General features: G+C 42.2%; 1 protein-coding gene across 1 annotated transcript in view; it reads right to left on the bottom strand.

Moving 5' to 3' along the window:
• Positions 1–4,486: 4,486 nt before the first annotated feature.
• Positions 4,487–13,641, bottom strand: part of KIAA0922 (KIAA0922 ortholog) — a 105,324-nt gene continuing 96,169 nt past the window's right edge. Inside the window, exons 32-35 of the mRNA XM_018557942.1 lie at positions 11,619–11,739; positions 9,772–9,860; positions 5,225–5,382; positions 4,487–4,876 (exon numbers count right to left, since the gene is read on the bottom strand). Coding sequence (XP_018413444.1) covers positions 4,601–4,876; positions 5,225–5,382; positions 9,772–9,860; positions 11,619–11,739 — 644 coding nt within the window. The 3' untranslated portion in view covers positions 4,487–4,600. The remainder of the gene's footprint in view (positions 4,877–5,224; positions 5,383–9,771; positions 9,861–11,618; positions 11,740–13,641) is intronic.

The following is a 13,641-nucleotide window of genomic DNA, read 5'->3' as shown; positions in this document are numbered from 1 at the left end:
AGGTGATTGGCTGCATTTACTGTTTGCCCAAGAATTTTCAGACCACCTTCTTCAATTGGTGAGACCAACTGCAAGAACACCACACTGCTAGTATTTCAGCCGGACTTAGCCGAAATTCAAAACCAAACCGGCAAAAAAAGTTGACTGTATTTTGCACATATGAACATATTAGGACTTGCAAAATATAAGATATCTGGCAACTATGCAGGGAGGAGGGCGGGATCCAGTCTATAATGCATCAATTTTTGGGGTTGCCATAACTGGCAATATTCTTCTTCTAGGAGTAAAAGAAAACCTGCACTGAGGAAGTATGAAGTTTGTCACTGCTGCAACCTCTAGCCTCCCCTCGAAAAAAAAACCTAGCCCTCTGGCTGTCATGCTGATCTGAAGGCAGCTAGCATTTTTAAAAGGGAAGCAATGGCAGCCTCTGGTTCCATCTAGGTACTGTATATGGGCCTAAATCTTCCAAGATAATTTGTTTGCATACACTTAATTTCATAAATCCATTTATCACGGATTCTTTTTAAAATGGAACAAATTGCTTTTGGCCATATTAGGTAGTTTATAAAACTATTATGTTGCCTAGATTAACCTTTTTGATTTGAAATCTTCCTTTATTAATATTTGTTTTTTAGTTTTGGATAGAACGGGGACAGATTAGATTTACGAATGCGATTCAGGTTAGACCTGAGTTCAGTGCAGTCCCAGTGAAGGTCAAACAGAGGATCATGGGTAACATCATTGACCATATTTGGTCAAAGACCTCACTTTGGATCCCTGGTGTTGTGTTTAAAATTACCACACTCTGGGTATCTGTAATTCAGCTACAGGAGTACATGTACACATCAACAGGTGTCAGGTTATCGTGATTGATGAGGCGTTACATGGTGGACATCGTAATTAATGTGGATATACACTGGTCAGCCATAACATTAAGGCCACTGACAGGTGAAGTGAACAACATTGATTACAGTTGTGCTCAAAAGTTTGCCTACGCTGGCAGAAATCATGAACTTTTGGCATCAATTATGAAAATATCATGCCAAAGAACTGTATTTCTTTTAAGGATAGTGATCATATGAAGCTATTTATTATCATAGTTGTTTGGCTCCTTTCGAAATCATAATGATAACAGAAATCACCCAAATGGCCCTGATCAAAAGTTTGGCCTTGTTACAGACACACAAGGTGACACACACACACACACACACACACACACACAGGTTAAAATTACAATTAAAGGTTAAATTCCCACATCTGTGGTGTTTTAAATTGCAATTAGTGTCTGTGTATAAATAGTCTGAGTTAGCTCTCACGTGAATGCACTGAGCAGGCTAGATACTGAGCCATGGGGAGCAGAAAAGAACAGTCAAAAAAACCTGCATAACAAGGTAATGGAACTTTATATAGATGGAAAAGGATATAAAAAGATCTCTAAAGCCTTGAAAATGCCAGTCGGTACTGTTCAATCCCTTATTAAGAAGTGGAAATTTCAGGGAGCTCTTGATACCAAGCCAAGGTCAGGTGGACCAAGAAAGATCGCAGACACAATTGCCTGAAGAATTGTTTGGGATACAAAGAAAAACCCACAGGTAACCTCAGGAAAAATGCAGGCTGCTCTGACGATACTTGAACAAAAATGAGCTGCATGGTTGAGTTACCAGAAAAAAGCCCTTACTGCGCCAATGCCACAAAAAAGCCCGGTTACAATATGCTCAACACCTTGACACGCCTCACAGCATCTGGCACACTTTAATTTGGAGTGATGAGACCCAAATAGAGCTTTATGGTCACAGCCATAAGAGCTATGTTTGAAGAGGGGTCAACAAGGTTTATAGCTCACTGTGAAGTATGGTGGTGGCTCACTGATGTTTTGGGGGATGTGTGAGCTCTAAAGGCACAGGGAATCTTGTTAAAATTTATGGCAAGATGAATGCAGCATGTTATCAGAAAATACTGGCAGACAATTTGCATTCTTCTGCATGACTGCTGCGTATGGGACACTCTTGGACTTTTCAGCATGCTAATGACCCTAAGCACAAGGCCAAGTTGACCCTCCAGTGGTTACAGCAAAAAAAAAAAAATGAAAGGTTCTGGAGTGGCCAGTCTCCCGACCTTAATATGATCAAACCACTCTGGGGAGATCTCAAACCTACGGTTTATGCAAGACAACCAAAGACTTTGCATTACCTAGAGGCATTTTGACAAGACGAATGGGCTGCTATACCACCTGCAAACCTCAAAACCAGTGCCTACAACCTCCCACAAACAGTAGGCATTACAAAGCCTTCTTATATTGTTGTTCCACTTATCAGTGCTTAAGACAGAACGCCCTGTGGATCTGAACAATGGAAAGAGTAACCAAAGACATAACCTGGCTATTATCCAGCACTGTGTAGGATATGAAAGTTCAACGTGATGAGCAACACAAACTGATAAGAGTGTAAAAAAAAAAAAGTGAACTTCTGCAGCCTTTTCTGGAATTCTAGCTGGGTGACATGCTCCAGGTATGTGGATTTATGTACAACCAAGCTTAAAAAACTGAATTTACATTACATTGAGATGTAAATATCCACTCAAAATTTAAAATGTGTGAATTTAATTTGTTATGGAACAACCAGCATTCATCTTGCAAATATTATAGGCTGCCTCCGATCGTCCTGCAGAAGCTTTGGCAAAACACGCAGAGGGCTGCATCTACTGCACATTTAAGGAATAATTTTGTCCTATAAGAACATTTATATTTTTGTGTGAATTGTTGATCAATAAGTGTAAGGAGCTAATTGTAAAGAACAATGTGCTGGTAGGATCCAGGGAGGCTTGATGTTTGGATAAGCTATTAATACTCTGTGGGAAGATGTCGTTGGTACTTTTGTCACTAAATTTTGGGGTTTAATAAGGAGTTGCGCTAATATTGCGCAACATAAAAATTTTCAACTACCACCATTTTATTCTATAGGGTCTTGGCATTCAGAAAATATATAATGTTGGGGGGTTTTACATCATTTTCAGGCCTAAAATGTGGAATATAACATGGGTGCAAAAATTGAAAAAAGGGCCTCAGTCATGAAGGGGTTAACTATGAGCATTGGTTTTAGTCTTCAACATTGTTTTATTGTATTATTTTCAATAAACGTGATGTTTTGTATGTATGCTCTTTTCATTCTTGGAATGACACCTAAAAAGCCCCATTTTAAGCCTTTTTTTTGTGGTTGTATATCAAGTTTTCAGGTTATGGTGTCTGGTTTCTTTGGTGTTTCAAATTACTTTTCTATGCAGAATTTTGGCTTAAGATACCACAATCCTCTGTATAGCATCTAAATTAGGCGTCTATTTTTCCAGCATTAAATTCTTATTTTTTCACAATCTGACTATAGCAGACTAGATATGTCTGTTTGATCACTATGTACCTACATAACAGATAAAGGACATGAGACAAAACGATTTGCAACCTTGGCTTTGAAGGTAAAATTCTCCCAAGGAAGGGATCTGCAAGGCAGACTGCTAGTCTCAGTCAACACATTGATCAGGCATTTTAAACAATGTGATTTCTGCTTCCTCCTGTCAGTTTGGCAAACCAGTCGTTAAGTCTGCCTTTTCTGAGTAGTAATATTTTTGAGCAGTATTTGTGCCTGCTGTTCTTTCCTGCTCCCTACGATACATGATTACAGAAAATTATCAAGTTCTTACAATAATTTTCCTTTCCTACCAAATCCTTATGACGACAGGAGACTGCACTGCCTGTTAAGCTTGCTTAACTTGATGATGCTTAAAATGACCCTATCACCACAAAGTCACTGCTAGAAACAAGGTAGTCTAAAATAGAATAGGCAATATACTTACCTTTCAAATGACTCTTGTGCTGAAGCTGGATCAAATGTCTGCTACCTTCGCTGTACAATGTGGTTCCATCCTCCAACTCATACAAGGGCTGGAGCATCCCATGGCAGGGTAGGCAAGGTAGGGTGGAAAATGATAACTATGGCAGTTAAGCTAGCGATCAAGAGGCATTACATTAACCCCTTCATGACCAGCGACGTATAGTTTATGTCCCTGGCATTGGTGCGGTTTAAGCCGACTCCCGTCGGCTTTTGACATTTTATTCTATGGGGTTTTGGCTTTCAGAAAATATATATGTTTGGGGGGTTTTAAATAATTCGAAGGCCCAAAATGTGAAATATAACATGGGTGCAAAAAAAATAAAAGGCCTCAGTCATGAAGGGGTTAATCATCAGTTTTCATAGCTGCAGGGGTTTTATGTATAACCTACTGGGAACCCTTGACTGCACAGGCAATTTTCTTGAATGAAATTACTTGCTCTAAATGATACAATCCTTAGTATTTGAACCTCCCTTCTAAACTAAGGACAAGATGGCACTGCAGACTTTTTTTTCCCACTTAAGTGGTCTGTTAATGTGTGTTGTGCTATGGAAGCCCTCATAATTATATGGTATACTTTTTAAGACATACATAATTTATTATCGATATAAAAAGTGCCAAAATATTCACCAACATTGTATCCTATTCCATCGACTTGCTCACTCTAGTGACCAAAAACCGCACATACAACTAATCACATTGGTTTGCACGCATATCCTGTTCACATGTTCCCACAGTATCCAGAGTCCCTAGACACTGGATATGTTGCATTTCTGTTGGCAGATGTCCAAATGTCCAGATTCATATAGGCATGGAAAGGGTTGAATCTGGAAGAATACTCCTGCTTGCACATCATGGAGTGACTTCCAATGTGGTCAGAATGTGGAGGGGAGCCACTAACAGGGCAGAAGCCATCAAATACATCGTTCTGTGGAGCCCAGATGGATCCAAACAGTCCAGACATGGGAGACAAACTTCTTGTGCTGGAGAGGTATGGCTGTAAATGTACAACAGAAATATCATATGAGCCAAACAAGGAAGGTAGAAACACTAACTGCATTGTGATTAAAAAAAAAAACATAAAAACTTATGCTTGCCACTAGGACCATCACCTAATGGGGGCTGGATTGGGAGACTAATATCCATAGCCAGCTTTAGACCTGTCAATTAACCGCATGTAATGGCAGGTGGGGTGTAATGATAGAATTTTATCCTAACCTCTTCTATCTAATAATCTAAAACTTGCAACTAAACACAGGTACAAATGAAAATGATCCAAAGGGTTCAAGGTAACAAGTATGGTATAAACAGTATGGTAATGGAATTTACTTACAGAAGTGCTAGCATAACTTGCTGGTTCCCAGGAGTTTGGCATGGAAGGTGCAGGTGGAGGCGGTGGTGGCGTTTCTGGTGGATTCATGTTCCAGGTAGACTGACAATGATCAATGAAAGCCGGATTCTGGACTTCAGGGCACGAGAAACCATTGTGGTAGTTCATGTTTTCTGCAAGAACAACACAGTATTGGCACACACAATTTTTATTGTATGCCTAAACTGGTGGATTTCATAACTTTGTGCATTTTGTCTTATAATAATTCATAATTCATCACTGTGGGTAAAAGGCAAATTCCATTTAACAGCTAGGAGCCCACAATCTGTAGATTGCTCTTAGGCATGGGTCCCACATTTGACATCTAGCAGTACATACTCTGAACCTTGTTGGCCGTCAGACTGAGCTGTCACTGACAGCCAATCAGAGAATGAATTAGCAAGGTAGCATGAGGTTTGATGGTAAAAACATACCTCTGTAGACTCCAGTTGTCACTGTATTTCTTTCTGTATGCATAGAAATTGGCTTCCTACCTGTCAATTTATGCATAGCTATACATGTCCCATAGTTTTGAGCAAAGATAGTTTAGAGTTAGCAACTACACTTCACAGGGGTGCCTTGACATGATAGTGTAGCTTCACCTATATTTGCAAATGTATGCAACAAAAACCTTTGCTAAATGCTTATAGGGTGCTGTGGAAATGCAAATGTGTTAGAATGAGCAGGAACTATACATTATGTGGCTTATTGTGTAATTAGTTTTCATTTGTCATGCACGAAGGGTGCAGTTTATACTACCACTTTGCATCTAAGGCTGGGTTCACACCTAGGCGTATCGAATATGCGCGTGTGACACGCGTTTGTTCCGCGATTTGCGGTTAAAACGCGCAACAAACACGCGTTTCCGAGGGCTACTTGGCTGTATCCCAATGGAAACGCGCGACAAAAACGCCCCAAAGAAGCTTCTGTACTTCTTTGGGCGTAGGGCGTTTTGTAGCGCGTTCATACTGCCTGCAATACGCCCAGGTGTGAACCATACACATAGGAAACAATGAGTTTTCGGTGTTAGAGCGTTTTGCAGAGCGTTTGAACGCGCTACAAAACACCCAGGTGTGAACCAGGCCTTACAGCTAAACACTAGAGGGAGAACTTGCAAATATGTACAGGAAGTGCCACATCTAACACATGGGTGATATATAATGAGATACAGCATGAATTGTATATCCCAGGAACCATTTGTATCTACAGCTATGAATCCATCCTCCTCTATACCCAAATAATGTGTTCCAATGCTACAGAGGTACAGAACCATGCAATCAGTGCTTGATTCATTAATGGTATCTCCTAACCAGTTTAATAGGATTATACATAAGGGCTTATATTCACTGCCATTTGTTATGCTCTGATTTGTATTTATAAAGCATTTCCAAAGAATAAAAAAAAAGTGTGTGTGTGTTAAAGACCTCACATGAAAGGGCAGAGGACCAAGTGACACACAACAGAGCACAAAGCCCCACTCACCCCACAGTGGATACGGTTAGTGCTCAGTCCTATTGCGTTAACCGCAGCATTAAAAAAAAAGTGGTAGCTGAAAACGTCCATCCTCCTAGGACACTAGTAAAAAAAACTAAGGTATGTTGGTAGTAGGTGGGGTTATTCTGGGATTGTCTACAGTTATTAGCTTGCCAGTGTCAAGCCTTCCTGTAGGTGTCAGCATAACCCAAAGGTTAAAGACTGTCCCTCAAAGCATAATAAAGAAAGTCCCTTTAAAAGGAGAACTATGGGGTTAAGGCTTTTCCCCATAGCTCTCCTTAGGGTAACGGGAGGACACAAACTAGCGTCCTCCCGTCACCCAAAGCTCAGTATACAGTGAGCTACTGCTCGCGGTATACTAAGACGCCGCAGCTGAAGCGGATCCCGACAATTATGTCTGGATCCGCCCAGCTGCGTGACTGACAGCTGGATCTGCCTATCTAGAGGCAGAGCCAGCTGTCCCCGCCCCCGCCCCGTCCGTTCCGCCAGTCAGTGCTGGCAGATCGGAGCAGGGAATCCAGCCCCTCCCCTGTCACGGCAGAGAGCCTTGACAGGATTGAGAGGTGAGCGAACGCCTGTATGTGATCACTCACCTCCCGATCTTCTGAGCCGACCTGTGACAGTCTCATTGTCACAGGTCGGCTAGAACTATGAGGTGAGTTAAAAGCACTCACCTCATAGTTCTCCTTTAATATCCTGACATACGGAATGACAAAATAATTCTAGAAACAGTTTGATTCACAGAACATACGATTTTAATAAACTGGTTATTTCTCACCAACCCACCTATACACAAAAAAAAAAATCATCACTTCAATCCAAACTAACGAATATCCCATTCTTACTTCCTCTATATAAACTTAACTGAAACCCAGTCATTTTTGAACAAACAAGTATTTCAAAACAGCTTAAAAAACCTCCCAAAAGGATGAACAGACCAATGAGTTTAAACTGTGGACTGGCTGCTGCCACAAATTTCATGCAAACAGTTCTGCTTTTTGTAAAATAGGAGGAACGCAGAAGTTTCATTTCCCAATCCAGTTTGCATATTAAAGAAAAGTATAGTTTCAGTGAACACACATTTTAAAAAAATGTCCACATTTTTACATGGCAGTTCTCTACATTTTTGCTACTGTATTAGAAAGAGGTGAGCAGATTAGTGTCTTAATGCCTTTACAGCATTCCTTGTGAACAGCTCAGTTGTCACAACCAGTAACTTACAAAAGGCCCAATTTCCATGAAGTCTGTGTGCTCTGTGTTTGCACAAGTCCCCCCGCCCCTAAGGATTCCAGTTACCATCTTCTCGCTCAAACAACTATTGCTAGGTCACGTAACTTCTGTATGAATTGGGCCAAATGTGTGCGATTCTAGAGACATTAGATGTGCTGCATAAAATGCTGCCACTATGATGAATGTGGGAAACAGCAACTGTCAAGAGAAAAAGTCAGTTCTGCTGACTGCTATGCAGCAAATGCAGGCACATATGTTGCTGTGAAAATATCTACAATTATGGTCATTGCCTTGAAAATATTTTCTATTTTTACACACTAAAGGGCCCATGTCAATCGGCTTTGGTTGATGGCATTTATTTAACAGCTTGAGTCGATTTTAAGATCATTCAGTATTCACTGACAGGTTCATGTGACCTGCAGTTGACCTCCGTCTGAACTGGACTTGGCCCAAGTTTTGTATTCCCATCGGCTTGTATGGGAAAACCAGTCTGATGCCAACACAGGTCCTAAAGATTACTGAAATGGTGACTTTATGATCAGTTATACAAGAAAAAACCTGAACCCAAAAACAAATATATTGCAGCTTACAAGTCCTTGAATGTACTGGCTGCATTCGTTTTCTTTGTTCAGACACTTTCCCTTTATTTTTAACCCGGTACTCCTGTGAATAACACTCTCTGTTCCGTTATGGAGGCAACAATGGTCACCCGGCAGGACTTCAAACATGTATAATGAGAAAGCCAGCTTTCAGAGAAAGACCACAAACATTTAAATGAGGTCAGAGTAGAAAAATCATATAGTGGAAGTGAGCATAACACCAACGTTTTAGGGCTAAAAAAAGGACCCTTGCCAATTTTTGCTGGCTACCTGAAGAAAGGGGTCCATTGTGACCCCAAAATGTTGGTTTTATGCTTGCTTCCACTACATGATTTTTCTACTTTGACCTCAATAAAAGCTTAAAAGGAGAACTATGGGGTTAAGGCTTTTCCCCATAGTTCTCCTTAGGGTAACGGTAGGACACAAACTAGCGCCCTCCCGTCACCCTAATCTCAGTATACCGCGAGCTGCAGCTCACGGTATACTGAGACGCCCCCTCCCCCGGCCGATCCGCCAGTCAGCGCTGGGGGATTGGAGCGGGGAGGGGGGAATCCAGCCCCTCCCCTGTCACGGCAGAGAGCTATGTCAGGATCGAGAGGTGAGCGAATGTCGGTATGTGTTCGCTCACCTCCCGATCTACTAAGCCGCCTGTGACAGTCTCATTGTCACAGGTCGGCTAGAACTATGAGGTGAATGAAAAGCACTCACCTCATAGTTCTCTTTTAAGGTTTTTTTGTGAGTGCTGGCTCTCTCTTTTTATACAAGTTACCATATCACCACTAGCTGTGCCCTCCGCTACGGAGGCTTGAATGATCTGGTGCTGGATTTGATTTGTCTACGATGGACTTCAAACATGTCTTCAAACAGGCAAACCGCTAAATACTCAGTTAAAATGCATACATCTTTACCGTTTTACATGTCTAAGCTGGCCACACATCTGTGGGCTGCATGGGGAAAAAAAAAAATATAACAGATACCTCAATTCAAGCTAAAGGTCGTGGATGGTCAATCTCCCACTGGGCTATTGTACACTGACAGCAGTGGGTGTGCCACTGTCAGAATATTCGTTTGCCCAAAAATTTAGAATTTAGCTTTCTACTTGGAGTTTTGCATTAAGAAAAGATTACATTTCAAGTATAACAAAAACCATAGAGATATCTCTGTGCAGAGCATTTCTGATGTGTGACTTATCAGCAATACCTTCACTATAAGCGTTAAAGTCATTGAACTCCAGTGAGCCATACATGCCAGGAAAGGGCCCATCACGTGTTGAATTCCAATTGATGAAACTGAAACAAACAATAGTTACATATAAACAGAAATTGTTATGCAGCAGATCAAAAGGACACTTTTTAGAAACATGTTGCAAACAAGTTTTAATAGGACTCTGGATATCTATGAATATGAGCGGAGTTAAAGGAGAACTAAGGCGAGTGCTTTTCACTCACCTCATAGTTCTAGCCGACCTGTGACAATGAGACTGTGTCACAGGTCGGCTCAGTAGATCGGGAGGTGAGTGAACACATACAGGCGTTCGCTCACCTCTCAATCCTGTCACGGCTCTCTGCCGTGACAGGGGAGGGGCTGGATTCCCCGCTCCGATCTGCCAGCACTGACTGGCGGAACGGACGGGGAGGGGGCGTTTACAGCTGGCTCTGCCTCTAGATAGGCAGATCCAGCTGTCAGTCACGCAGCAGGGCGGATCCAGACATAATTGTCAAGATCAGCTTCAGCTGCGGCGCCCCAGTATACCGCGAGCTGTAGCTCGCGGTATACTGAGCTTAGGGTGACGGGAGGACGCTAGTTTGTGTCCTCCCGTCACCCTGAGACATCTCTAAATGTAATGGAGGCGAGTGAGTCAAGGCACAGAGAGGCATGCCAGGCTTTGTAACTGACAGCCTAGAGAGCAGGGGCCCAACCAGGGATCCTCCGGTCCTCCAGCAGGCCGCTTTATTCATACCATGTGACAATCTCCTAGATGCCACTAAAAAGGACATTGCGTGTCTGGCTGGCACACATGCCTTAAGTTCAATATGTAGATCAGGTATAAGAAACCTATCAAAACCCCTTTAACCCTAAGTACTATGTCTGTAGTAGCAAGGGGCTATAACCACACTAACAGCACTTGGCTATAGTAAACATACTATGTCCTCAAGTTATGAATGAAGAGGAACACTCAGTATAGAGGATTCCTGTTCATTTATAAACAGGGGCTGCAAAAAGTAAAACATAAAAATATTTAATAAAAATACATTAAAAAGAATTAGAAAAAAGTTAAAAAAAAAAAATTCGGTTTCGTTTTTTTCATTTTGGTGTCGTTTTTGAAATGTTTTATTTCGGTGCATCTCTAAAAATTATATTTTCAATAATCCACAAAAATCCTTATTAGCGCACACAAAGACTACAAAGCTTACAAAATTCCTATTTAATCTAAAAGATACAACTGCATTGAAGTATTAGTAAAATTTAGATTGTGCCTTTTTGCGAAACGGTGAAAATGAAAGGTAAGCAAATCTGTAAATAAGTAACTTATGCTTAGAATCTGGAGGCTGGTATTACACCCATGTGTTGTGGCGACCCCAATCTGTAGTGCCTTGTGTGTTCTGCATTAATGTGCCTTGTGATAAAATGACACAAGTATACATTTTATCGCAACACAGCATGTTAAATAAATGTATTTTTTTTTTTTTTAAACAACAAGCACTGCAATGTGTTGCAACACACTGCACTTCATGTGCACAGTGCACACCATAACGAGTGCCCAATGGTGTGCTTGGTGGGGCGTTTTTATTTTTTTTATTATAGCAGTATAGTGGTGGCAAGAAAAGGGTTAATGCTTTTAGATCAGAATGCACTGCAGACATATACACGAGTCCTATCCATCACATTCTATTGCTATGAAAATTCTGCACTTTCTAAAGAACTTATAAAACATGCCACCTCTTACACTCTTAAAATACTCATGTGTTACTCCCAGGAAAAAAAACTGAACACCTACACAATAAAACCTGGGCGACAAACCGATAACCACAGAGGCTGGCATGTACCTGTTCTGTACTGGTGAAGGATCCTGTGCTACACACGTCACTGCGCTCTCAAGATTGTAGTTTAGATCATTGGTTAGACACACAGGCTGTGCAGGCCACACATCTTCCTGCCCATACAGACCTACAGAGACAGGAGGTAGAGGTAATAATCTGTCAAAACATACTAAAAGTCTGAAAACAATAATGAGCTGGAAATGTTACACAATGCAACTTTATTAGATGTTAAAACACAAATGATATCTCACACATACTGTATACTCTAAAATGTGTAATACAATAATTCTACTAAACACAGCAACCCACCCAATTTTCAATATTTCTATAGCAGGTTGGATTAAAAAAGAAATAGGATTTTTGTACTGACTATAAAATCCATGGAGTCCATTAAGGGACACAGGAAATCATTATCACAGTTATACTGCCTACAGGAGGAATGGACGGTGGCAAGCAAAAATGTATGGCCAGTCCAGGACAACCCATTCTACACCCAAGCATGACTAGGTTTATAGGAAAGCGATACCAAGAACATGATCATAAACAGAGGGGTGGAATCTGTTCCCCTCACTGGACTCCTAGAAAAGGATTTTACATGAAGTACAAAAATCATATTTTCTTTTTCATCCTTTAAGAGACACAGCTGGTCACTAGCGGTTGGAATGTCCTAAAGCAGTCCAACTGGGGGGGTGGGCAACACAACAAAGAAAAAGCTACCAGGCCCACCGAAAACAGAACTGGGGACTGCTTACAACTTAAGAGCTGCCTGAAGGACTTTACACCCAAATCTGGCATGAGATGAAAACTGAACATCCTCCTGATAGAACATGGAAAATTTGTGAACTGAAAACCAGGTAGCAGCCTTGGAAAGCTGGAAAACCATAGCCTGATACCAAAGAGCCCAGGAGGCACTCACAGATCTAGCAGAGTGCACCCTGATTGCAAGCCAACCCTTGAGACCATAAGCTTTGATAATGATCTGTCTAAGACTGGCCATACACTGCTCTATTTTTCTCATTCCTCCATCAACACCAGCAGAGTGACGATCGAGGAATCCCGCTGTTTGCATTGCATTCTGATAGCGGCCGCTGGCGTCTGTCAGAGAGCCTGAATACCTGAAGAGAGCCGGCGGCTCATTGGCTGCCGGCTCTGATCGTATGAAGATTTTCCGGCCAGCTAATCAAGGGATGCCGTCCGAATGGGTGCCGACACGCGGCACATACTGTGCGAATTTCAACCAGTTCCTCAAAAACTGTCCGAAATTCACACCGTGTAGGGACACCCTAAGCCACCTAGAAATAGTGGAACGAGAAGCTGGTTCACCTTTACAGGGACCATCCGGGATGACAAGGAGTCCGTCTTTCTAAAAGAAGCAGTGGCTGAAAGACTTATTGCCCGAACCACATGACAATGGCGAGTAATTCCCTTCTGATGAAAATAGGATTTTTGTACTCACCGTAAAATCCTTTTCTCTCCGTTCATTGAAGGACACAGGCAACAGATCGTAGATCCTGAATGGTAGGGACGTCACCAAGCAGTAACACACTGAGGGATGGGCAACAACAAACAAAACAACCAAAAGACCCCTCAAGCGCCACCTGCAACACTTTGCGCCCCAAACCAGCATCCGCCGATGCTCACACGTCCACCTTGTAGAACTCAACAAAGGTGTGAACAGAAGACCAAGTAGCGGCCTTACAAACCTGAGAAACAGAGGCCCCGTGGCGGAAAGCCCAGGAAGCCCCAACAGCCCTAGGAGAATGGGCAGTGACAGGAAATGGAGGCTCACGCCCCATAACGGCGTACGCCTGAGTCACAACAGTACGTATTCACCTAGAGATGGTAGCCACCTAGAGATGGTAGCCGCCGACGCGGCCCGACCCTTGCGAGGACCCTCCGTGAGCACGAACAGGGAGTCGGTCCCGCGGAAAGAAGCCGTAGCTTCCAAATAAACACAAAGAGCGCGAACCACATCCAAACAGTGGAGCGCACGCTCCTTCCTATGAACCGGCTTTGGACACAGGGAAGG

This window comes from Nanorana parkeri, unplaced genomic scaffold, assembly GCF_000935625.1.
Source record: "Nanorana parkeri isolate BGI_ZX_2015 unplaced genomic scaffold, ASM93562v1 scaffold311, whole genome shotgun sequence".
Taxonomy (NCBI): domain Eukaryota; kingdom Metazoa; phylum Chordata; class Amphibia; order Anura; family Dicroglossidae; genus Nanorana; species Nanorana parkeri.
This window is presented reverse-complemented; position numbering and strand designations above follow the sequence as displayed.